This window comes from Phocoena sinus, chromosome X (assembly GCF_008692025.1).
Source record: "Phocoena sinus isolate mPhoSin1 chromosome X, mPhoSin1.pri, whole genome shotgun sequence".
NCBI classification, from domain to species: Eukaryota; Metazoa; Chordata; class Mammalia; order Artiodactyla; family Phocoenidae; genus Phocoena; species Phocoena sinus.
Window position 1 is genome coordinate 66,072,363 of NC_045784.1, and position 26,488 is coordinate 66,098,850.

The following is a 26,488-nucleotide window of genomic DNA, read 5'->3' on the forward strand; positions in this document are numbered from 1 at the left end:
AATTGGGCATTACTGACAACAATTAAGAAAGTACAGTCATCCCTCAGTATCCATGGGAGATTTGTTCCAGGACCCCTTGGATACCAAAATCCGTGGATGCTCAAGTCCCTTAAATAAAATGGCATAGTATTTGCATATAACCTACGTACATCGTCCTGTATACTTTAAATCATCTCTAGATTACTTATAATACCTAATACAATGTAAACACTATGTTAATAGTTGCCGGCCAACGACAAACTCAAGTTTTGCATTTTGGAACTTTCCAGAATTTTTCTCCCCAAATATTTCTGATCTGCAGTTGACTGAATATGCAGATGTGGAACCCACGGATACAGAGGGCCAACTGTAAAATCTGGTAGTTGTCAGGGGCTGTCTCCCTGAAACATGGGTCTATGTTATTTAGCGAGCAAGTTTTAGCAAGGTATAGCACCTACTTAAATGAACTTCTGAGTCTCTGAAAAAAGGGGGGAAATAGGGCACAGAGGATTGAGTTTTTACAAACTGGTAAATATAAATAATCTCCACACACAGAAAAAACCTTTATTCACAACAACCATTTCACATATATACTCTCAGAGAAGCCCTGGCATTTGAAAAAAGCTAAAGATTTATAGTTAACCAAAAAAAACCAGATTTCTTTCTGAAGATTCTTCTCTAAATGGAAGCAAAGCAGCAGAGTGGAAAGAGCACTCACTAGCTTTGGATTCAGGCAGACCTGGCTTCAAATCTTAGCTTCTCAATTTAAAGCTGAAAAAGTTCCTTGAGCTCTGTATTTGTTCTTTCATCTCTACAAATAGAAACAGTAACTACCTTACAGCATTGTTTTGAGGATTAAATAAGTTAACTTTTTAAGAGTCTGGTACTTACACATACTCAATATAGTATTATAACAATAATTATAATCAATCAAATTTAACCTTATGAAACAGGTCTATTTTTGGTTTGGTGGGAGACAATTACACTTAGTTCAGGTTCGTAACATCCCATACTAACTCTCTTCCACAATATCATTAAAACAAAGACTGGTATTCCTAGTTCTTAGCTCACCCAGTGGCCATCATAAGGACTCCCAGTGACAACCACTGAGAATGTAATAATCCAAAGTGAGTCACTGCCTATGGGACTCAGACTCCCATGTTAGTTGTTTCTGCCGTAGGCCACCAAAACCATTACATAAAATTGTCACAGATGATTTTCAAAGCCAAGTAAATGGTAGGCCCATCAATTTTCCTTCTATCTCTCTTCTTTCTCTCATTCATTTCTTTTCCTCATTTCATTTCTCATCTATTATAACTCCCAATTTGTCCTAGTAAAGCAATGTATTATTCTCCTAACTCATCATTTTTTTAAATTTTCATAATCAAAAAATGTGTCACATAAGCATAAGTAGAGAAAGAGAATAAAGTAGTAAACACTGCTGTAAATGATCTGTGAGAATAAATTTGAAAAATCTGCTAAGAGCCTTTAAACATATTATTCAATAAAGAAAAAAATCTAAACTGTTGATTTCTGAAACACTATGAAATTACCAAGACCCTTGTCATTCTCTCATCATGTAATCACACTGCTCTCAGACCTGGGCTATGAAAAGTCCAAGATTTTCATTTGGCTTCCCCCCTCCCACCCCTGCCCAGGCCCCAATCTAATCAATGCACTTTTAAGGTCAGAAATGGAACGGTTGAGAGGAAATGTAACAAGGCGTTTTTGAAAACATAATTACAAGAACTATACCTAAGTCAAATTTAATAGGTAACTTCAGCTTTGCGTCTTAGGGAATTTAAGAATGCAGTAAGACTAAACTAGACTTTAAATGTTTTCTAAAGAAGTTTTCAGAGTATTCATTATGTTTTTCTATAAAGCAAACACATTAAAATTTACTGAACCAAAACTTAATATACTAAACTTTTAAACCAACTTCCACATTCAAGTATAATTTGGAAAATAAAATCCCTTTTCTAAAACCCAATGGAAAGAGAAAATAAGTCTTTTTCTTATCAAACCTGACTGAATATTCTAAATTTTGAACCTCAGTAACACACATTATCATTACCATACTAATACATTTCCAGACCATCACTATCAAAATATTAGGTTTGGTCCTTCACACACAGCTTAAAGTAATCAAGTTCCAATTTTATAGTAACGACATTTAAAAATGCATTTCAACTTTAACTTCATATGAAAAATTAATACACTTTACCTTTTGGCAAGCTTTGCATAGTAATATCATTTTCTGAATTTTCATTAGAAGCATCTTCATTTACAGTTTCATCCAAAGGTTTTTCATCATCAGATTCTACATACTTTGTTACAATTGAAGGTTTCCTATGAGAGAATTAAGTCCACAGAATTATGGACATATCTGCTATTGGAAAAACACCCAAGTAACATAAATAACATGTTTAGATTAAGCAGTGGCTCTTAACCAGGGATACATATCAGAATCACCTAGGGAAGCATACATCTCTATACCATATAACTGAATATTATGATTTAGTATGTCTTGGGAGGATCAGAGCATGTGCATTCTGAAAAAGCTATGAGGAAGATTTTAAAGGGAACTCCTATTTAAGAATCACTACTTTAGGGAATAAGTTAATAACAAGCAAGCTGTGATTATTAAGAGACATTTCCACTGGTTCAAAAAAGTAAAAGTCCAATAGAATAAATTGCAAACTTCTAATACAAACTACACTCCACAGTTATATTATGCATTACATTATGCTTTGCAGTAGTTTCAGTTGTTACGTACAATTCACTTTGACAATTTAACAGAGACAAGTATTTGAACCACTCTTTGATCTTCTTATAACTTCCTCATCACTATGATGGCTACCAGTCCCCATCCTAGACAATTTCATATAACCCTAAAAAACTCATATTGCCTCATGAGGCATTCAACATTTCATTTCCCCTTTTCTCCTTGTTTTTAAAGCATATATATTATCTGACAGAAATTATCTACATATTGCCAGGGCCACTAATATATAATAAATCCCCTCCTGGGAAATTTTTAATTAAAATTAAAAGTCAAGTGATGGATACAAGAGATTCATTATACTATACTGCCCTTTTAAAAATATATGTTTGTATAAAATAGTTTACTGAGAACAGAGTGCTTTAAGTTTAGAAAAAAAGATTATTCTAAGAAAAAGAAAATAAAACAACCTGAAAAAGAAAGTAACTTTTTTCCCTTCAACATCAACCAACCTCTTTGATCGTGATGATCCTGATGATCTGGATTTTTCTGAAGAGCTAGCTCCCTAAATGCGAGAAATAAATACAAAGGTGAGTAAAACGCTCAGAGAAACATCCCTACAATTAACTGTTTCCCTGTACCAAGATGTCTAATATAATGATAGAATGAGATATAATTATTATGCCTAAAGTATTTTTCTAAAAGGAACTTCAAAAACTAATTCTAATTTACTCTCAAGTTTCCTTGATTTAAGATTAATTTTTTTCATTAAATTGTTACTGTTGAATTTTGAGGTACAGAAGATGATACACGGCTATATCATGATCTCGGCCTAAGCCAACAAAGACAAAACAAAGGTGCAGAGGTAATCAGATCCCAACAGGGGCAGAGAGTTTTAAGGATCTAAACATGTGTCACTTTCTCTATCCTAACATATGGCACAGAATACCTTCTACAATTTCCTTTGAGATACTAAATTTACCTTGGTTTTGCCAATATAATCAGTATATTTTATTGGATTCAATTTTTTACACTAGGTGGGAAGAATCCTAAAACTGTAGTGTAGGCTGGGGTATCAGATGAAGGACCTCAGGATGGGTTCCAATAATACTGCTTAAGAGACTCTAAAATATTCAGTTTTGAGAGATCTCAGAACCATGGGGTCATGTCCATAACAACCACCTTGGGTACCACTGTTGCAATATAATAACACTCAAATACCTATCTGTTAGCAAGCCTTCAGTTGTCTGACTTTAGCTATACAGCTGAAGCAAACCACAACAATAACAAAAAACAATGAACACCATCAAAAAGTGGACAACGACCCAAAATGAAGTACTGTAATAATACTTGGGTATAACAGTAAACTCAAACACATGCATGTATTAAATAAAAGCAACCTGATGACATACTCTAGTTGATTAGCATTAATTAATAAATATATTTTAAATGCTTCAAATTATTCTTACCTCTTCCTTGCTGTTTTCCATCATATCAGAGTTATTTCCAGAACCACTGACTTTATCTTAAAAGAGAAGAAGTAAAAACATTATTTATCTCTTTGGTGCATTATCAAATAGAACACCAATACCTACGATTCCATGAACCTATTTTTCAATCTATGTAGTATGGCAGTATTGGCAGTACTTTACTCACATTAAAATATAAGAGTTTTCTATCAACTATACTCCAATAAATTTTTTTTAAAAATAATATTGCTTTGGTTAAAAAAGAGTTTTCTGAGTGGCATGGACATATATACACTACCAAACGTAAAACAGATAGCTAGTGGGAAGCAGCCAATAGCACAGGGAGATCAGCTCAGTGGTTTGTGAACACCTAGAGGGGTGGGACAGGGAGGGTGGGAGGGAGGGAGACGCAAGAGGGAAGAGATATGGGAACATATGTATATGTATAACTGATTCACTTTGTTATAAAGGAGAAACTAACACACCATTGTAAAGCAATTATACTCCAATAAAGATGTTAAAAAGAAATTCATGTAAAAAACAAAAAAAAAGAGTTTTCTGATTAAAATCACTCTCTTTTGACACACTAATCCCTTCTGAAACAGCATTTCTGAAAAGAGCAGTTTGTAATCAAAATATTTCCTACTGTAATTGTTCAAGGTTTTTCTCTTAGAAGAAAATTTAAGTTCCATCTTCTACTAAAAATAAAATCACATTAATTGTATTTTCCTTTACCATAAGACACTAAAAAAAGAAAAACAACTTCCTAAAGGAAGCAGAGGGAAGGAAATAATAAAGATTAGAGTAGAAATTAATGAAACAGGGAATAGAAAACAATAGAGAAAAATCAACAAAACCAAAATAAGTTCTTTGGAAAGATGAATAAAACTGAAAAAAAAAACTTAGGCTAGATGCACCAAGAAAAAAAGGAGACAAGACTCAAATTACTAGAATGAAAAATTAAAGAGAGGATGTCACTACTTACCTTAAAGAAATAAAAGGATTATAAAGAAATATCATAAACAACTGTATGCCAACAAATTAGATAACCTAAATGAAATGGACAAATTCCTAAACACACACAAACTACTGAAGTTGACACAAGAATAAAGAGACAATGTAAATAGACCTATAACTGAAAAGACTGAATTGGTAATCAAAAAACTACCCACAAAGAAAAGCAAAGGTCCAGATGGTTTCACCACCAAATTACACCAAACATTCAAAAAAAAAAAAAGCATTAACACCAATTTTTCACAAACTCTTCTAGTAAAAAAGGAGGGAACACATCCCAACTCATTCAATGAGACCAGTATCGTACCAAACCAGAAAAGATACCACAAAAAGACCAACATCACTTATGAATACAGATGTAAAAGTCCTTAATAAAATACTAGCAAACTTCAAAAGAATGAAAGACATGTCTTTCTGCTACAGACTGCGAGAAAATACTTGCAAAAGACATATCTAACAAAGAACTATTATCTAAAATATATAAAAAACCCAAAACTCAACAATAATAATATAAACAACATGATTAAAAGCAGGCAAAAGATCTGAAGACATTTTACCAAATATATGCAAATGAAAAATGAGCATATGAAAAGATGCTCCACATCATATGTCATTCGGGAATCGGAAATTTAAAAAATAAGATAACACTATATACCTATTACAATAGACAAAATGCAGAACACTGACAACACAAAATGTTGGTAAGGATGTGGAGAAACAGGAACTCTCATTCACCGCTCAAAAAAATGCAAAATGGTCCAGCCACTTTTGGCAATATCTTACAAATTAACCAAACTCTTACATGATCCAGCAATCACACTCCTTGATATCTACCCAAATAAGTTGAAAATAAAGTCCACTCAGATGGACTGCACACAGATGGTTTTAAATATTTTTACTTATATAAACACCTTCGAGTTCCGGCAGAGAGCGCGGTGAGAATCAGATCGCGGCCTTCTAGCCCGGGGCCCTCCAGGCCCTCCGGCCTCTGGTCGGCAGGTGAACTGGGGGGCCCCCGGGACAAGCTCAGGCTGTGTCTTACCGAGCCCCAGAGGCTTCGCCGCAGCCGCCCACTGGCAGGGCCCGAGCCTGGAAGCAGCAACAAACTGCTCCCACACCCCCGCATCCGCGACCTAATGGCGGCAGCCCCTCAAAGCCCAGATCCCGCCCACCGCCGGGTGTCTTGACCCCACGCTGCAGGGGTTAGGCAAGCCTCCGTCAGGTCACCGAGGACGTGGCACCTTTGGGTGTTGGGCGTGGCCGGGCGAGAAGAATGGCGGCCACTGGAACACTGCGGAGGGCCATTAGAGCCTCGAGGGCCCGGGAAGGGGGCTCTATGTGGACGCCAGCTCAGCCACCCTTAGGCCTTGGAGCCCGCGCATATCCGGGACCTGAGGTGACCTCTCTGCCCCAGTTGGATGAGACCTCACATCGTCCGGACAATGACAGACAAAGGCCTTAACGGGCCCGGAAGGTGAGCGGAGCCCTGGTCGACGACGGTTGGAACGTTAGCGGGTCATCGGGTGGTTGGTCATCGTTTTACCAAGACCTCGATGTCAGAAGATAGAAATGGTATTATAACGTACCACATGCGGCCAATAGGAAGTGCCAGCCACCCTTTGGGAAGATTTACTGGCCGTTTATAGAAGGCCTGTGTATATAATATGAAAAAGCTGCTCTCAACTTTCCCCCCAATCTTTGGAAAGAAAACTTTTCGCTACATATAGGCCTTCTAGATGTGAAGAGGTTGCCGACGTATGATAGAGCTAAAGTCACATGTCTTGTAAATGCCCATTTGTTTCTTTAAAAAAAAAACCGTAGAAAAGAAGTCTTCTGGAAATGACTTTTTGAAATGGAGTTGTTTGACCACCTCTAGAGGCGACATCAGGAGCCACAGAGGTCCACGTTTGTTCAGTGTATTAGAGGACATGGAATGGAAGACGTTGAGGAGGAAGAAAAGAAGATTCTGTGCCAGACTGGTCACAGAAGACATTTGTATATTAGAACCATTGTTTTGTGTGTGCATTTTACTCCTTACTACTGTATGTGTAGTTGACCGTAAATACTTTTTTGAAATATCTAGTCTTTCTAGATCTTCTAAAGTGCCTGATATATTTTCAAAGTAGAGGTAGTAAAAAGACATTTTGTAAATATCTTTTTGTTAAAATTCGTATGAAATGTTGTTTTGCGGGGGGAGGGGTGGCCAAACCACCTTTTTGAACAGTACGCAGTATGCAGTGTTTGTGCACTGGTTCAAGGTCTGCGGGGAGAAGAAGCAAGTGCAAAGAGCTCTGTGCCAGTGTGTTTATAGTGAGGCGAGATTAACCATTGTCTTTTTTATGTTCCTGCATTTTGTTTCACTTTGCTGTGTATATAGTGCATATAATGGACAAATGAGTCCTAATTTACAACATCTAGTCTTTCTAGATGTTAAAGAGGTTGGCAGTGTATGACAAAAATAGTAAATAATACATTTTGTACATTTTGTGTTAAAATTTCTAGGAAAGATTGTCTTCTGAAAATTTGAGCATGATAGCCCTCTGGGTTGGTGGGGGGGGGAGAGAGAGAAGGGGGTTGGTCTTAGAATGGCTAGAATGCTGGTATTTTGAAGACAGTTTCAGATTATAACTGTTACATGTGTGCAGTTCATTCAGTACTGCTCTGTATATAGTGGACAAATTAAGTCCTTATTTGAAACATCTAGTCCATCTAGATGTTTAGAAGTGCCCAACGTATGTTAAATGTAGAGGTAGTAAAATATCACTTTGTAAACATCTTTTTGCTAAAATTCACAGGAAGTACTGTCTTTGGGAATGTTAAACCACCTGTCTGAGCAGTATACTATTGTCTATACTTGTTTAGTGGTTTGGAGGAGGGAGGGAAAGAATTGCAAAAGGTAATATGCTAGTGTGTTCATACCAGGACATTTTCAGACAAAACCATTTTTTGTATGTTCATTTTGTTTTGCTGTGTATATAGTGTATATAATGGACAAACTGAGTCCTAGTTTTGCAACATCTAGTCTCTAGATGTTAAAGGGGTTGCCAGTGTATGACAAAGTAGTAAAATTAGCACATTTTGTATACTTTATTGAAATTCATAGGAAAGCTTGTCTTCTGTAAGTGACTTTTGGATATGAATTTGTTCAGCCACCTCTAAGCATTACATATGCATGTACTTGTCCACTGGATTGGCGGTGGAGAGAAGGAAGTGAGGGAGGAAATGGTTCAGGCCAAAATGGTCATATTTAGAAGATACCTCAGATTATAACCATTGTTACATGTGTGCAATTTTATTTAACAGTGCTGTGTACATAGTGGACAAGTAAGTTTTTATATGAAATATCTATTCTTTCTAGATGTTTAGAAGTGCTTGATGTATTTAAAAGTAGTTTTAGTAGAATAATGCTTCTTGTAAATAGCTTTTAAAAACTGATGGGAAACACTGTCTTTGGAAATGGAATTGTTAAACCTCCTCTCTGAACAGTATACTCTGTGCTTGTTCATTGGGTTTAGGGAGGTGGGAGGGAAGACTGCAAAAGATGTTTTGCTAGCAGGTACTAGAACATTTCAACTTATCCATTGCTCTATATGTTACATGCATTTTGTTTAACTTTACTGTATATATTTTGTATATACTGGACCAATGGGTCCCAATTTTATAATATCTAGTCTCTAGATATTAAAGAGGTTGCCAATGTATGACAAAAGTAGAGTTAGTAAACTAACACATTTTGTACACTTTGTGTTAAAATTCATTGAAAGGCCGTCTTCTGAAAAGGGCCTTTGGAAGTGAAATTGTAAATTACATCTAAGTGACACCTGTGCCTGTACTTGCCCAATGTTGGATGGACGGCAGAAAGGAGGTACTGGGAGAAATGAAGTGTTCTAGATTAGAATGTTCCTATGTAGAAGACACTTTCAGACCTAACCATTGTTACATGTGTGTAGTTTATTCAACACTACTGTGTATACAGTGGACAAACTTTAGTCCTTATTTGAAACATCTAGTCTTTCTAGATGTTTAGAAGTGCACAAAGTATGTTAAAAGTAGAGGTAGTGAAGTAACATATTTTGTAGATATATCCTTTTGTTAAAATTCATATGAAATACTGTCTTTTAGAAATGGAGTGATCAAAATGATCAAACCACATCTCTGAGCAGTACACATTATTTTATTTGTGCTGGTTCAGGGAGAAAGAAGAAAGTGTAAAGGGCTTTATACCAAGACTAACCATTGTCTGGTGTGTCTCTGCATTTTGTTTTACTTGGCTGTGTACATAGTGTACATAAAGGACAGAGGGTCCAAATTTACAACATCTAGTCTTCCTAGATGTTAAAGAGGTTGCCAGTGTATGACAAAAATAGCCGATAAATACATTGTGTACACTTCGTGTTAAAATTCATAGGAAAGACTTCTGAAAACAACTGGAGGAAGTAAAATTGTTAAAATCCCCTCTAAGCATTACAGTTGCTTATTATTCTTGTCCACTGGGTTGATAGAGATGAGAAGGGGAAGCTTCTAGGCCAGAGTGTTCCTGTTTAGGAGACACTTTGTGACTATAGCCTTTGTGTGCAGTTTCTTCAGTGCTACTACGTGTATACATAGTGGACAAACTTAAATCTGTATTTGAAACATCTAATCTTTCTAGATGTGTAAAAGTACACAACATATGTTGAAAATAGAGAGTTAAAAGTAACACCTTTTAAGTTTTTTTTTCTGTTAATTCATAGGAATGGTTGTATTGTGGAGTGGAAATTGTTAAACTTGAGTCTTGTAGAGTAAGCTATTCACTGGGTGGTGGGGAGGCGGGAGTGGACAGGAAGGAAGTACAGAGAAGGGATCTGTGCCCATGAGTCTTTAGACAAGTTCAGATTGTCTAACCATTGTTCTATTTGTGTGTTTTAGTTAATATTGCTGTGTATCAAAGAATAAGCAAGTCCTAATGCCCAAAGTATATTAAAAGTAAAGGTAGTAAAATAACCCCTTAATAAATGCCCTTTTGTTGGTTTTTAGGAAGGGCTGTGTCTTCTGGGAGCATCTATGTTAATCCACCTCTTGGAGCTAGATATAGTCCTGTACTTAGTTGCTGATATGCTGGAGAAGGGGTAAGAGGAAGGGTGAAGGGAAGGGCTCTTAGCTATTATCTCCATATCTAGAAGACAGTTTTAGGTTATAACCATAGGTCTAAATGTGCATTTTTGTAAAGTACCAATGCTTACTATGGACAAGGTTCATTCATTATTTTGCAACATCTAGGCTTTTTAGGAGTCCTGAGGTGACAATGTATGATAAAAAGTAGAGCTAGTGAATTAACCAATTGTAAATATCTTTGTTATAATTGGTAAAAAAGTAGCATCTTGGACATGGAATTGTTAAACCATCTGAGAAATGTACACCAGGACTTGTTCATTAGGTTGGCAGCAGAGGGGCAGAAGGGAGTATAAAAGGGAGGGAAGTACGTGGATGTGTTCCTTTTTATATTTTGATGATAACCATTGATGTGTGTGCATCTCTTAGCTGTACTATAGGAATACATTGTTAAGTAATTCAGTGGAAACATACCTCCTTGCTAATACTTTAATAGTTTAGATCAGATAATGAATCCTCTTAAAAGCATTATACTTTGGGTACGCTGTTGCTTTATGTCTCAATTTTAATTGAACGTTAAGGGAATGTAGTATTTTAATCATAACTCTGCCAATATCTTTATCTAGAGGCCTGTTGCCATTTTTGTCTTTTCTGAAGTTTTTGTCGCCAAAAAAGGATTACATTTTTTTCCTTCCAGATTGAGTTGGTGTAGTGTATTTTTGGTTATCAAAATACTCATAACTTTGAAATGGTAAATATTCATGATGTGTGAAAAAGCATGATACATAACTGTATGATCTTAATTACATAAAAATGGATGCTTAGTTGTGTTTAAATACACAAACGAGACCTAGAAGGACACATCAAATGGTAAACTGCTTGTGATGGAGGATGACTTTGTTTTTTGCTTCTTGTGTTCTTTGGTTTCCTGTTATGCACATGTTAACTTTTAAGAAATAAATGTTATTTTGAAAACCTTAAAAAAAAAAAGAAAACACCTTCGTAAGTAGCTTTTTTCCCATAATTGTCAGAATTTGGAAGCAACCAAGATATCCTTCAAAAGGTGAATTGGATAAACTGTGTTACATCCAATCAATGGAATAATATTCAGCTCTAAAAAGAAATGAGCTACCAAGCCATGAGAAGACATGAAGGAACTTTAAATGTATTGTATATTACTATGTGAAAAAAGCCAATCTGAAAAGATTACATACTGTACGATTCCAACTATATGACGTTCTGGAAAAGACAAAACTATGGAGACAGAAAAAGATCAATGGTTGCCATGGATTTGGGGGCGGGGACAGGGGGGAAGGATGGATAGATGGAACAGAGGATTTTTAGTGCACTTGAGACAGGAGGGAGGGTGGCAGAGCACAACCATTAAAAGAATGAGAGCCATTGAGGATACGACAAAAACTGGTTAGAACCAAGTAGGCCCAAGATGGTGGAAGATTCGACTTCCAGTAGACCTTAAGCCTTGTTATACACTCACTGTAATACATTAGCATGCTAAATGACACACCCACAAGGCACCATGACAGTTCCTAGGCTAATTATAAAAGGCCAAAAAGTAGGCAGTGACTCAATTCCTGGAAATCCCCGCCCCTTCCCCAAAATAGTTGGAATAAACCTCTTACTCATTAGCCTATGAAATTACCAAACCCATAAAAAATAAACACACCCCAGGGCCTCTCTACTTCTGAGGTGGCCCACACCTTATGGATTGTGTAGCTCCCAGGGCTGCTCTCTCACCTTCTGAGATGAATCGCATTCTGCCTACTGAATGTGTATCTCGCTCAATAAACCTACTTTCACTTCACTATGGCTCACTCTTGAATTCTTTCCTGCACGAAGCCAGGGACCTTCACTTGGCAGCACATCCCAGGAACTCACCCAAGACCTGGAACATGACCATCCTCTTGCACCCCATTTTCCTGCAACATCTTTACAAAGGAAGAGGAAGAAGGTGGTCTTCTCTCCTTTCCCACTTTTCCTTTGATTGTAAAAATGTAGCCAACTTAGTTCTCAGGGCACAGCCCTCTTGCCTGCCTGCTTGTATACTTCACATGCATCTTACATTAATAAATCTACTTCTTGCCTGTCACTTTGCCTCGCGCTGAATTCCTTCTGTGCTGAGACATAAAAATCTGAGCTTCACTGAGTCCTGAGACCAGGTGTGCAGTTTCAGCTTGGGAGGGTTTGAGTCCCCTCCTAAGCCAGAGGTTGCAGGTTCAAGTCCCATCTGAGGCACAACTGGGTTTTAGTCCCATCTGAGGTGCGATTGAGTTCAAGTCCCAATCTGAGGTGTACGGTTTCACAGTGAAACTAACCTGTATGATACTATAATGATAGATAGATGTCATTATACATTTGTCAAAATCCCCAGAATGTACAACATCAAGAGTGAAATCCAATGCAAGCTATGGGTTTTAATGACTTGTCACTCACTGTAGGTTCATCAACTGTAACAGATGTACAACTGTGGTGCAGGATGTTTACAGTGGGGGAGGCTGTGCATGTGTGTGGACACATAATAGGAAATTTCTGTACGTTCCACTCAATTTTTCTGTGTACCTAAAACTGCTCTAAAGAATATAATTTATTTTTAAAACTCTTAATAAAGGGAACTTCCACAACAAGCTACAAAATACCCACAGGTAACATCATACTTAATGGTAAAAGACTGAATGCTTTTGCTCTAAGATCAGAATACGAGAAGGAAATCCTCTCTTGCCACTTCCATTTAACATTGTAATGGAGATTCTAGCCAGAGCAAGTAAGCAAGAGTAAAGAAATAAAAGGCAGCCAGACTGAAAAGGAAGAAGTAAAACTGTCTTTGGAGACATTATCTTGAATAGAGAAAGTCTCAAGAAATCCATTAAAAATATTACAACTAGTAAATGAGTTCAGAAAGGTTGAAGGATGTGAGAACAATATACAGAAGTCAACTGTATTTCTGTACACTTGCAAAGAATGATCTGAAAATAAAGAAAACAATCCATTTATAATACCATCAAAAAGAATAAAATGCTTAGGAATAAATTTAACAAGAGAAGTTAAAAACTTATACTCTGAAAACTACAAAACATCATTGAAAGAAATTAAAGACTTAAATCAGTGGTAAAACACTGCATGGTCATGAAATAGAAGACAACATTAAGATGGCAATACTCCACAAATTGATCTACAATTTTTTAAAAAAGGCAATCCCTGTCAGAATCTCACTTGACTTCTTTGTAGAAATTGACAAGCTCATTCTAAAATTCATGTAGAATTAAAATGGACCCAGAATAGTCAAAACAACCTTCAAAAGGAAAAACAAAATAGGAAGACTCGCACTTCAAGATTCTAAAACTTAGTGTAAAACAACTATAATCAGTACAGTGTACTACAGGCAAAAGAACAGATATAAAAATCAGTCGAAAAATCAAAGTTCAGAAATAAACCCATATATCTATGGTCAACTGATTTCCAACAGCATGCCAAGACCATTCAAAAGGGAGAGAATAGTCTTTTCAACAAACAGTATGGCACAACTGTGTATCCACACGCAAAAAGTTAAGTTGGAGACCTGCCTTACACCACATACAAAAATTAACTCTAAATGCATCATTAAAAACCTAAACATAAGAGCCTAAACTATAAAACTCTTTGAAGAAAATATTGGGGTAAATCTTTGTGACCCCAGATTTAGAAATAGATCCTTAGACATGACACCGTAAGTATGAGCAACAAGAATAAAAATAGATACGCTGGACTTTATCAAAACTAAAAACATTTGTGCTTCAAAGGACATCATCAAGAAAATTAAAGAAATACATACATATACACAACAGAATGCTATTCAGCCTTAAAAGGGAAGAAAATTTTGATACATGCTACAACACTGATTAACCTTGAAGACATTATGCCAAGTAAAATAAGCCAGACACAAAAGGACAAATACCGTATGACCCCACTTATATGAGGTTCCTAAAGTAGTCATATTCATAGAGAAAGAACATAGAATAGTGGTTGCCAGGGACTGGGGGTAAAGGGGATTGGGAAGTTAGTGATTTTAATGGGTACAGAGTTTCAGGTAGAGAAGATGAAAAAGTTCTGGAGATGGATGGTAGTGATGGTTACACAACAGTGTGAATGTACTTAATGCCATAGAACTGTATACTTAAAATTGGTTAAAATAGTAAATTTTATATTGTGTAATTTTATCATAATAAAAGTCTAGAATATATAAAGAATTCTTACAAATCAATGATAAAAAGATAAACACCCAATTAAAAATGAGCAAAGAATCTAAATAGATAATTCTCTAAGGAATATATACAAACTACCAATAAGCACATGAAGAGATGCTCAACATCATTAACCATTAGGCAAAATGAAAACCAAAACCATAATAAGACACGACTTCACATGTACTACGATGGCTAAAATTAAAAAGATAACAACTACTGTTGGCAAGGATGCAGAGAAATCAGAATCCTCATACACTGCTGGAGGGAATGTGCAATGGTGTAGCCACTTTGGGAAACAGTTTGATATTTCCTCAAAGGATTTAACAGAGTTACCATATAACTCAGCAATTCCACTCCTAAGAGAAATGAAAATATATGGCCACACACAAACTTGTTCACAAATGTTTATAGTAGCATTATTCATAATAGCCAAAAGGTAGAAACAAGATGTTATTGTCCATCAACAAATCAAACAAATGTGGTATATCCATATAAAGGAATGTTATTTGGTCATAAAAAGAAATGAAGTACTAATATGCACTACAACATAAATACACCTTAAACACATTATACTAAGTGAAAGAAGCCAGTCACAAAGAACCACATGTAATAGAATGCCATTCATAAGAAAGTCTGAAATAGGGAAATCTATAAAGACAAGAAAGTAGATTAGTGGTTGCTTAAGGCTGGGGGTAGGGGGTGATATCTAAAGAGTACAGAGTTTCTTTTTCAAGTGATAATAACATTATAAAATTTACTGTGGTGACGGCTTCATGTATTTGTGAACATACTAAAAACTACTGAATTGTACACTTTAAACTGGTGAATTGTATGGTAAGTAAATTATATATCAATAATGGTGTTAAAAGTTTTAGTAGTCATTAGGGAAATGCAAATTAAAACCACACTGAGATATCATTATGTATCTATCAGAATGTCTAAATTTTTTTTAAAATAGTGGTAAAACCAAATGCTGGAGAGGATGCAGAGAAATTGATCCTTCTTACATTGCTGTGAGAATATAAAATGGTATAGCCACCCTGGAAAACAATTTAGGAGTGTCCTTAAAAAAAAACAAAACATGCAACCATCCTATGACACAACAACTGCACTCCTGGGTATTTGTCCCAGAGAAATGAAAACTTATGTTGACACAAAAACCTGTACACTAATGTTTACCAGCAGCTTTATTTGTAACAGCCCAAATCTGGGATCATCCCAGATGTCCCTTAATGGGTAAATGGTTAAACTGTGGTACATCCATACCATAGAAAACTACACATTGCAATAAAAAGGAGAGAACTATTGACACATGCAACAACCTGGCTGAATCCCAAGGGAATTATGCTAAGTGAAAAAACCCAATCCCCAAATGTCATATACTATAGGATTCCATTTATAGAACATGTTTAAAATGAAAAACAATTTAGAAATGGAGGACAAATTAGTGATTTCCAGGTGTTAGGCACAGGTAGGAGTAGGGGTAGGGAGTTGAGCATGATTATAAAAGGGCAAGAGAAGGAATCTGCATGTTGACTGTGGTGGTGGATACATGAATCAACTCAAGGTAATCAAACTGTATAGGACTTAACAAAAACACAAAAGTACAAGTAAAACTGAGGAAATCTAAATCAGATTGGTAGATATCAATAACATGGTTAGCTGACAATATGTTATACTTCTGTAGAATGTTGCTATTGTGAGAAACTGGGAAAAGTGTGTAAGAGCTGTGTGTGTGTTACAACTGCATATGAATCTACATCCATCTCAATAAAAATACCACTTTAGGGAAAAAACTCAGAAAACTAGGGGAGGGGAACTTCCTCTACTTGACAGACTATTTACAAAAATCTTATACAGTAACCATCATACTTAATGGTGAAAGAGCTGAACGCTTTCCTACTAACATCAGAAACACCAAGATGTCTGATATCATCATTCTTCTTCAACGTAATAATGGAAAATACAGAAAGTCCTACCCAGCATGAGGCAAGAAAAGGAATTAAAAGGCAAAGAGATGGAATGGAAGAAATAAACATGACCCTATTTGCAGACAACCAGATTAGGTAGAAAATTTCAATAAATCTAAAAGATGAAAAAGAAGCTACCTAGAGCAAGTTCACAGGATACAAGGTCGACATAAAAAACATAACTGAATTCCTGCAATGAACAATTGGAATCTGAAATTTAAAAACCAGGGAATGTAAAATAGCACCACAAAAATGAAGTAAGAAGGTAAAAATGTATCAAAGTATGTGCAAGATTAGTATATGGCTAACTACAAAACACTGGGCCAACTGAGAGTTTCTATCAACATTTTTTTCTCTATCATTAAACATTCCTATTCTTTACATGTATTTGGTGGATAACTACACAGATTTATTGGGGAAAGGATCTGAAGAGCAAGTGTTCTGCACACTTTTTATTTTTCAATGTTTTCTATTCTCATTTTGGATAATTTCTATTAGACTATCATCAAATTTACTGACACTACTACAGCTATCTCTAATCTCCTGTTAAGTACAAACAATGATTTGTTATTCAGAAATTTATTTTTCAGTTCTAGAATTTCAAATTGGTTCTTTTTTACATTTTCTACGTTTGTACTGAGATTTCTTACCTGTCCATTCAACATAAATGTATTTGCTTTATTATACTAAAGCATAGTTGCAATAGCTGCTTTAATATTGTTTGCTAATTTTAACATTTGAGACATATGTGGATTGTCTCTACTGCTTGCCTTTCCTTTTGAACATGAGTCACAATTTCCTCTTTTTATTTCAGATTGGGTACTGGACATTTTTAAAGATACAGTGAAAACACTGCATGCTGTTACAGTTGTTATTTTTGTTAAAAGTGGATAGTCAACTTACCTGAAATCAAACCCCAAAATATAAACCCTCTAGTGTAAGCAGCTGAAAGCTTTATTCTGTTCTTTTAGCCCTAACTGGGCTACCTAGAATCTGGGCTGCACTTGTGAATCAACCAGATATGGCAAGAGTTTTTGCAGGTTCCAGAGCTCCCAAACTGTAGCTCTCTTCTAGGTGGGATCTCCCCTCTCATTTTACTAAACCTACTGTGGTCTCCCTAAATTCCTTTATGCCTCATCAAGAATGCAGGTTTCCATTCAACTCTTTTAAATGAAAAATAATTAACTTAATATATTAGTTTTAGGTGCACAACATAGTGATTCAATATTTTACAGGTTACAAAATGACCACCCCTACAAGTCTAGTTATCATCTGTCACCATACTAAGTTATTACAATATTGATAACTATTAATTTTTCTTTAAATGTTTGATAGAATTCACCTATGAAGCCAACTGCTCTTCAACTTTTGTTTGTTGGAAGTTTTTTGATCACTAATTGAATTTCATTAGTAATCAGTCTGTTCAGATTTTGTATTTCTCCATGATTCAGTCTTGAAAATTGTTAAGTTTCTAGGAATTTATCCATTTCTTCGATGTTGTCCAATTTGTTGGCACAATAGTCTCTTAGGATTCATTGCATTGATGTCGTATAAGTTGTTACTTTTCCTCTTTCCTTTCTCATTTTATTTATTTGGACTCTCTTTTTTTCATGATGAGTCTGACTTAAGGTTTTTCAATTTTGTTTACATTTTCAAAAAGAAAACTAGCTCATAGTTTCATTGATCTTTTCTATTATTTTTTAGTCTCTATTTCATTTATTTCTGCCCTGATCTTTATGGTTTATTTCCTTCTACTAACTTTGGGTTTTGTTTGCTCTTCTTTTTCTAGCTCCTTTATATGTAAGAAAAGCATGATCCTCAAAAGGAAATCTATAAATTAGACTTCCTCAAAATTTAAAACTTTCACTCTGCAAAAGACCCTGTTAAGAGGAAGAAGACGAGCTATCAGTTGCATTATTTCCAATCTGACCTTTATTATTTCCTTCCTTTTACTAAGTCAGGCCTCGTTCTGTTCTTCTTTTTCTAGACCCTTTAAATGTAAAGCTACATTTTTTTTAATTTGAGATTTTTCTTTTTTCTTGAAGTTGGCCTGTATCACTATAATCTTCCCTCTTGGAACTGCTTTTGCTGCATCCCATAGATTCTGGAAAGTTGTGTTTCCATTTTCATGTGTCTCAAGGTATTTTTTAATTTCCTCTTTGACTTCTTCGTTGATACATTGGTTTTGTAGCATTTTGTTTAGTACCCCTGCTTTCTTTTCGTTTCCTTTTTCATTGAATACCTTTTTCAATCCCTTCAGTATCACTCTGTTTGTCTTTAGATCTGAAGTGAGTCTCTTGTAGGCAGCATATAAATGGGTCTTGCTTTTTAATCCATTCAGCCATCTCTATTTTGATTGGAGCATTTAGTCAATTTATATTTAAAGTGGTTATTGATAAGGATTTACTTATTGCCATTTTGTTAATTATTTTCTGCTTGTTTTTATTGTTATTCTCTATTCCTTTCTTCTCTTGGTTTCTTCCCTTGTAGTTTTTTTTTAAATATTTTATTAATTTATTTTTTGGCTGCCTCGGGTCTTAGCTGCGGCACACGGGCTTCTCTCTAGTTGTGGCGTGTGGGCTCTCTAGTTGCGGCACACAGGCTCAGTAGTTGCAGCACGCAGACTTAGCTGCCCCGTGGCATGTGGCATCTTAGTTCCCTGACCAGGGATCAAACCCACGTCCCCTGTGTTGGAAGGCAGATTCTTAAACACTGGACCACCAGGGAAGTCTCTTCCCTTGTAGTTTGATGATTTTCTTTATGTTTGGGCTCCTTTATTTTTTGTTTATCTATTGTAGGTTTTGGGTTTGCAGCTACCATCAGGTTGATACGTGCGCACACATACACACACACCGATTTAATTTAGGCTGACAGTTGCTTAAGTTCAAATATATTCTGAAAGTACTACATTTTTACTACCCCCCCAACATTTTGTTTCTGACATGATATTTTACAACTTTATACTTTGTGTATCCCTTAGCTACTTATTGTAGTTATAGTTGATTTTACTACTTTTTGTCTTTTAACCTTCCTACTAGCTTTGTAACTGGCTGATTTACTATATATTTACCTTTACCAGTGAGAATTTTTTCTTTCATATATTTTCTTATAACTATTGCCTTTTCTTTTCCACCTAAGAATACGTTTTAACATTTCTTGTAAGGCCATTTTAGTGGTGCTGAACTCCTTTAGGTTTTGCTTGTCTGGGAAACTCCATCTCTCCTTCAATTCTGAATGATAACCTTGCCAGGTAGAGTATTCTTGGTTGGAAGTTTCTTTACTTTCAGTACTTTAAATATATCATGCCACCCCCTTCTGGCTTGCAGAGTTTCTGCTGAAAAATCAGCTAATAATTTTATGGGATTTTCCTTGTATATGATTAGTCGTTTTTCTCCTGCTGCCCATAAAATTCTCACTTTATCTTTTGCCATTTTACTTACATGTTTGGTGTGGATCTCCTTGGGTTCACCTTGTTTGGGACTCTGTGATTCTTGTACCTAGATGTCTGTTTCCTCTCCCAGACTAGGGAAGTTTTCAGACATTATTTCTTTAAGTAAATTTTTTGTCCCTTTCTCTCTCTCTTCTCCATCTGAGACCCCTACCCCTACTATGAGAATATTAGTACTCCTGATGTCCCAGAGATCTTTTTTTTTTTTTTTTTTTTTTTTTTTTTTGCAGTACGCGGGCCTCTCACTGTTGTGGCCTCGAGCACAGGCTCTGGACGCGCAGGCTCGGTGGCCATGGCTCACAGGCCCAGCCGCTCCGCGGCATGTGGGATCCTCACGGACTGGGGCATGAACCCATGTCCCCTGCATCGGCAGGCAGACTCTCAACCACTGCGCCACCAGGGAAGCCCCCCAGAGATCCCTTAAACTCTCATTTTCTAAAATTCTTCTTTTTTCCTGTTCTGATTGGGTGGTTTCCACTATTCTGTCTTCCAAATCACTGATGTGTTCTACTGTATCAACTACTCTGCTGTTAATTTCCTCTACTGTATTTTCCAATATTGTGTTCTTCAGTTCTGACTGTTTCTTTTTTACATTTTCTCTTTGTTGAAGTTCTCACTGTGTTCCTCCATTCTTCTACCTAGTTTGGTAAGCATCTTTATGACCATTTCTTTGAATTCTTTATCAGGCAAATTACTTATTTCCACTTCATTAAGATTTTTTTCTGCAGTTTTACCTTGTTCTTTCACTTGGAACATATTCCTCTGTCCCCATTTTGTTTGACTTTGTGTTTCTTTCTATACATCAGGCAAAACAGGTACCTCTCCCGGTCTTGAAGGCATAAGCTCAGTTAAGAGCATCCCCTGTGTAGTCTGCGTGTGCCAGGCAGCTTTGGCAAGCCGGCTGGAGCCTAATAAGTCATGAGCCGGGGGGTCCTGGGGCACTGTATACTCAGGCTGCCTTGGTAGGACGCCTATAGCTTGTGTGGGCCAGAGGTATGCTGAGGTGGCCTTGGAAGGCCAGCTAGAGAACGTGGACTATGTTCCCACTTGTGCTATCAAGGTAAAGGAGGAACACAAAAAATGGTGCTCTCTAGCACCTTCAACATTGGAGATAGTTCCAGCAGTTCTCTGCCCATTTAGCAGACACTCTAGGGTTAGTAAGTGGATTTCCTTCATGTACAGTCTAGATCCCCTTTAAACCACTGTTTTTTCTCTCTGCCCCAGGGGAGGCAGGTCTGTACACAGGCCCCTTAGTGATATCCCTCGCCACGGCAGTACACCACACTGAAGTGGGGCTCCCATCAATACTCTCTCTCTGTGTCTCCTACCAATCTCTATGTGGTCCTTGTATCATTTGTTGTGGAGAAGCTGTTTAATCAGACCTCAGTTCTTCTGCAAGAGGCATCACTCTTTACGTAGCTGTAGATTCGGTGTGTCTGTGGGGAGGGGTGAGATCAGGGTCTTCCTACACCACCACCTTGGACCAAATGCTGAGTTTTATGCTGGTTCAACCTTAGTCGCAAGAAGGCTATCAGAAGTAGTGGGGTTGCAAGCTCAAACAGCATATCCAGAAGGACAGAGCTATCCAAGTCTTAAATTCCACTGATGGAGCTAACTGGCACCTTTCCTAAGGAAAAAAGGCTTAACAATTGGGAATTCAGCCATTAATACTTCTTTCTTCCATGGGTTGACCCTACTCCAATTTGTGTCTGCTTTGTGTCACTGTTCAGTTTCCTCACATCATTGTGTTCAGTGTTTTGGCCAGAATTAATAATTGGTATCTGTGAGAGATATCTGTTTATCCATACAGAGCTACTCTGCCACTACCAGAAGCAGAACTCCCCAACTAACTACTGAATGTAGAACTGTGACACTATGATTTCATTCTAAAGACAAAAGGAACTTTAAACAAATATTTAACACTAGTTAGGTTTCTTTATTGTGATGATTTGGTTTGCAAATTTGAAACCACGTGGATACAATGAAGACTGATCAACTGAGTACATAAACTGAGGATAATGGGAGCCACCTTTCTGTTGCAGTAAGAAGTTAAAATACAAAAAGAGGAAGACTAGAATGATGTCTGTAGTCCAAAGTAAAATTAAAAGTATCAATATCAGTGCATGAAAACATAACACATATACTGGCTTTCTCTGCTAAAAAGCCTGGAAGCAGACATCCTGGCGGCAATAAGCACATCATACACCCAGATATTGCTTTCTAAATACCATATCCCACTAAAAGGAATCAGAACTCCTTGGAGAAATAACTGATTCCAGGGCTGGGGAAGGGACAGTGCAAAGTAAATAATGAACATCTTGTGAGAGCAGAAAGTAAGAAAGTGCTCAAGGTTGATGAAGACTTGTGAAAAGGTCTGCAGGAGCCATACAAAAGGGGTTCCCACTAGCCAATACTAGTACAATTTGGATATTAAAATAATGACAGTAAGAAAATGTTCATGGAAAAAGAAAAAAATTAGTATATACTAATATAAACAAATGAATACAGAGCGTAGAAATGTAAACTTCTCCCTTATAGTAATATGCCAACTAAAACATAGGAGGAATGATAGATCAGAACATCATGATTTTGAACCCATCATAGTAACATATCATTGAGCCACAAGAATCGTGAATGGATGTGGTGTAGGCAGAATTTCTAGGAATGGTCCCCAAGATTTCATGATCCCGAATCTTGAGAACCTGTGAACGTGAGGAAATAACACTCCCATGGTTTTGCTATGTAAAGTGGCACAGTTGACCTTAAAAATGGGAGCTCATTGGGAAGTGATGAGAAGGAGGGGGTCTAGTCTAATCACATGAGACCTTTAAAGTAGAAAACTGACTCCAGCTCGTGCAGAAGGTGCAGAGAAGCAAAAGGATAAGTCAGAGAAATTCAAAGCATGAGGAAGACACATGTTTTTGATGTCTTTGTAGATGGAGGGGGCCATGTGAGAGGAAATTAAGGAGCTGAGAGGATCCTGGCCAATAGTCAGCAAGAAATGGGGACCTCAAGCCTACAACCACAATGAACTGAATTCTGCCAACAACCTGAATGAGCATGGAAATGGATTTTTCCACAGAGTCTCCAGAAAGGAACATAGTCTTACTGTCACTTTGACTTAGACCTTGTGATTCCCTTAGCAGAGCTCATCAAAATCCACCTAGACTCCAAACCTACAGAACTATGAGATAATAAATTTGGGTTGGGACTTCCCTGGTGGTACAGTGGTTAAGAATCCACCTGCCAATGTGGGGGATGCAGGTTTGATCCCTGTTCCAGGAAGACCCCACATGCTGCAGAGCAACTAAGCCCATGTGCCACAACTACTCAACCTGCGCTCTAGAGTCCGCAAGCCACAACAACTGAGCCCACATGCCACAACTAGTGAAGCCCGCACACCCAGAGTCCTAGAGTCCGTGCTCCGCAACAAGGGAAGCCACTGCAATGAGAAGCCTGCACACCACAACGAAGAGTAGACCCCGCTTGCCACAACTGGAGAAAGCCCACGTGCAGCAACGAAGACCCAATGCAGCCATAAATAAATAAATAATCTGGGTTGTTTTAAGATGCCAAGTTTGTGGTAATTTGCAGTAAGAAACCATAAAAGCTCACTTCTGATGATGAAAAGAATACCTAAGGGGGCTTCCCTGGTGGCGCAGTGGTTGAGGGTCTGCCTGCCGATGCAGGGGACACGGGTTTGTGCCCCGGTCTGGGAGGATCCCACATGCCGTGGAGCGGCTGGGCCTGTGAGCCATGGCCGCTGAGCCATGGCCGCTGAGCCTGCGCGTCCGGAGCCTGTGCTCCGCAACAGGAGAGGCCACAGCAGTGACAGGCCTGCGTGCCGCAAAAAAAAAAGAAAAAAAAAAAACCTAAGTTAATTTCAAAGTAATCTTCAACAAATTAGTTACAAAGGAATAAATCATACCTTTGCAGTGGCTTAACTTAGAAAAACAACCATAACCAAGTAACCTAAGTTAACATCACCAATAAACGGGGAGATTACATCACGTGCCTTGTGATATGATGTACGGACAAGAACATAATGCCACTTACATGGCAATCCTGCCAAAAATTAAAACTCCCAATCTAATTATAACTGATCAGACAAATCCACATTGAGAGACAACCACCAAAATAATACATCTGTACATTTGAAAAATGTTATGGTTCCAGCTTGTATCAGATATGAAAAGGCTAAAGACCAAATAACTATTTACAATGTGGCATCTTCAACTGGATGCTGTACTTGCAGGGGGCGGAAGTTACCTATGAAAACACTGTTGGGGCAATTTATGAATTAAGACTACGGACTGTGGATTAGATAAAAGTACATATTTCATTTTATTCACCTATTTATCCCTTCCATTGTTATTTGTAACTTCCTGTATTTTGGTGTCACCATTTCGAATTATTTTCCTTCTCATTTAAGAAAACCCTTTACTATTTCCTCTAGTGTCGGTGTGCTGACATCAAGTTCTCACTTTTTATCTTTACTCCACCTTCACTTTTCAAAGATGTTTTCACTGAGAAAACTTTGACGCTGGCAATTATTTTCATTTCTCACTTTAAATAAATCATTTCTTCATCATCCAGCTTCTAAAATTCCTGCCGTCAAATGAGCTATCAGTGTTACTGTTGTTCAGAAACATTCAACATTCAAAAAGCAAAGACATTTTTCCTCTGGCTGCTCCTAAGATTGTTCTCTTTGTTTTCGTTCTTTAGGAGTTTAATTATGATATTCATAGTTGTAGTTTTCTATTTATCCTGCGTGGGGTTCATAGTGTTTCATGAATCTACAGCTTGATGTCTTTCTTCACTTTTATAAAATGCTCAGCGAGGGACTTCTCTGGTGGTCTGGTGGTAAAGAACCCACCTTACAATGCAGGGGATGCAGGTTCGATCCCTGGTCAGGGAGCTAAGATCCCACATGCCATGGGGCAACTAAGCCTGTGCGCCACAACTACTGAGCTTGCGCACCTCAACAAGAGAGCTGCGCACCTCAACAAGAGAGCCTGCGCACCTCAACAAGAGAGCCTGCATGCTGCAAACTACAGAGCCCTGAGAAGAGAAAATCCTCACGCCACAGCTAGAAAGAAGCCTGAGCACCACAATGAAAGAGACGGCACACCACAACTAAGTCCCAACACAGCCAAAAATAAATAAAATAAGTAAATAATAAATAAATCTTTAAACAAAAAAAAGAAAATGCTCAGTGAATATCTCATCTCATCAAACTCAGCTTCTGACCCACTCTCTCTTTTCTCCTTCTGGTAATCTAATTACACATATGGCTGAACTTTTCACTGTGATCTACCACTCTTCACCCTTTTTGTACATATTGTGTTTGTGTGCAAGTACGTGTGAGTGTGTGTGTGTGTGTGTGTATTCACCTCTTATATATGTGGCTACCCTTAAAAACCTCAAAACAAATGATGGTAATCATCATATATGATACAAGATACTTTTAAAAAGGAAAAATGGAGGTAGAGAGGAGATGTTGTTTTTCATTAAAAAAAATTTATGTACCAAATCTACTCAAAGAAGTTATCAAACAATATAAAAATGTAACTCATAATACATGAATAACTTCTAGGATAATATATTTCTGTACTATTCCTACAACTTCTAATACTATCTATTTTAAACAGATAACCTCATCACCCACCTCTATAAAACATTTCTATTACACACAAAACCCTACGTATATGCTTCTCTAAGCACCTATAACCATAAAACCTTATACTTTTTACTTATCTGAATTAAAATCTCAAGTATCAGATATTATCTAACTACTAGATACACAGGGGCTATTAAAGACTTTAATAACTGCACCTGCTCAAAAATAAATGGAAAATAGACTAGAAGATGTTACACATCCTTTTTCAATTTACCTGTGCTTTGGTTCATCACAAGTCTTGGAGGAGAACTTGTTTCTTCAGATTCTTCTGATGAGTGTGCCAGAAAGTCATGAAGCTTCTGCACCAATGTATTCAACTTGCTTTCACTGTCAAAATAAAAATTTTAAGAATATCCTAACTTACCAGGTCATATATTAAATTAAATATAAAGTTTAACAAACTGAAAATATATCTACACTGTAAGTGGTCTGAAAGAATGCATACTTAAAATAAGAATTAAAGAAAATGAATTTTCTTTATTTCACTGAGGATATGAAAACATGAGTAACAAAATCTACCTGTACACTTATCTACAATCAAAGTATAATTCAAGGACTGTGATAAACCATAATGGAAAAGAATATGAAAAAGAATGTATATATATGCATATATGTATACCTGAATCACTTTGCTGTACACCTGAAACTAACACATTGTTAATCAATGATGCTCCAATATAAAATTAATTTTTTTTAAAAAAGTATAATTCAAGAACTGTGATAAACCATAATAGAAAAGAAAATGAAAAAGAATGCATCTATATACATATATGTATAACTGAATCACTTTGCTGTACAACAGAAATTAACACAAGACTGTAAAATAACTATACTTAAATAAAATAAATTAAAAAGTACTAATCAAGGAAAATGCTGG

General features: G+C 36.8%; 1 protein-coding gene across 24 annotated transcripts in view; it reads right to left on the minus strand.

Annotated features, from left to right (window-relative positions):
• Nucleotides 1-26,488, minus strand: part of ATRX (ATRX chromatin remodeler) — a 247,227-nt gene that overhangs the window by 168,307 nt on the left and 52,432 nt on the right. For 22 of the 24 annotated variants that reach the window (XM_032619125.1, XM_032619133.1, XM_032619134.1 and 19 more), the window contains 4 exons: nucleotides 25,826-25,938; nucleotides 4,171-4,226; nucleotides 3,214-3,266; nucleotides 2,204-2,328 (listed from right to left, as the gene is read on the minus strand). In XM_032619125.1, coding sequence (XP_032475016.1) covers nucleotides 2,204-2,328; nucleotides 3,214-3,266; nucleotides 4,171-4,226; nucleotides 25,826-25,938 — 347 coding nt within the window. Of the gene's footprint in view, nucleotides 1-697; nucleotides 789-2,203; nucleotides 2,329-3,213; nucleotides 3,267-4,170; nucleotides 4,227-25,825; nucleotides 25,939-26,488 lie in introns of those variants that run through there. The other 2 variants (XM_032619144.1, XM_032619143.1) reach the window with 2 other exon arrangements.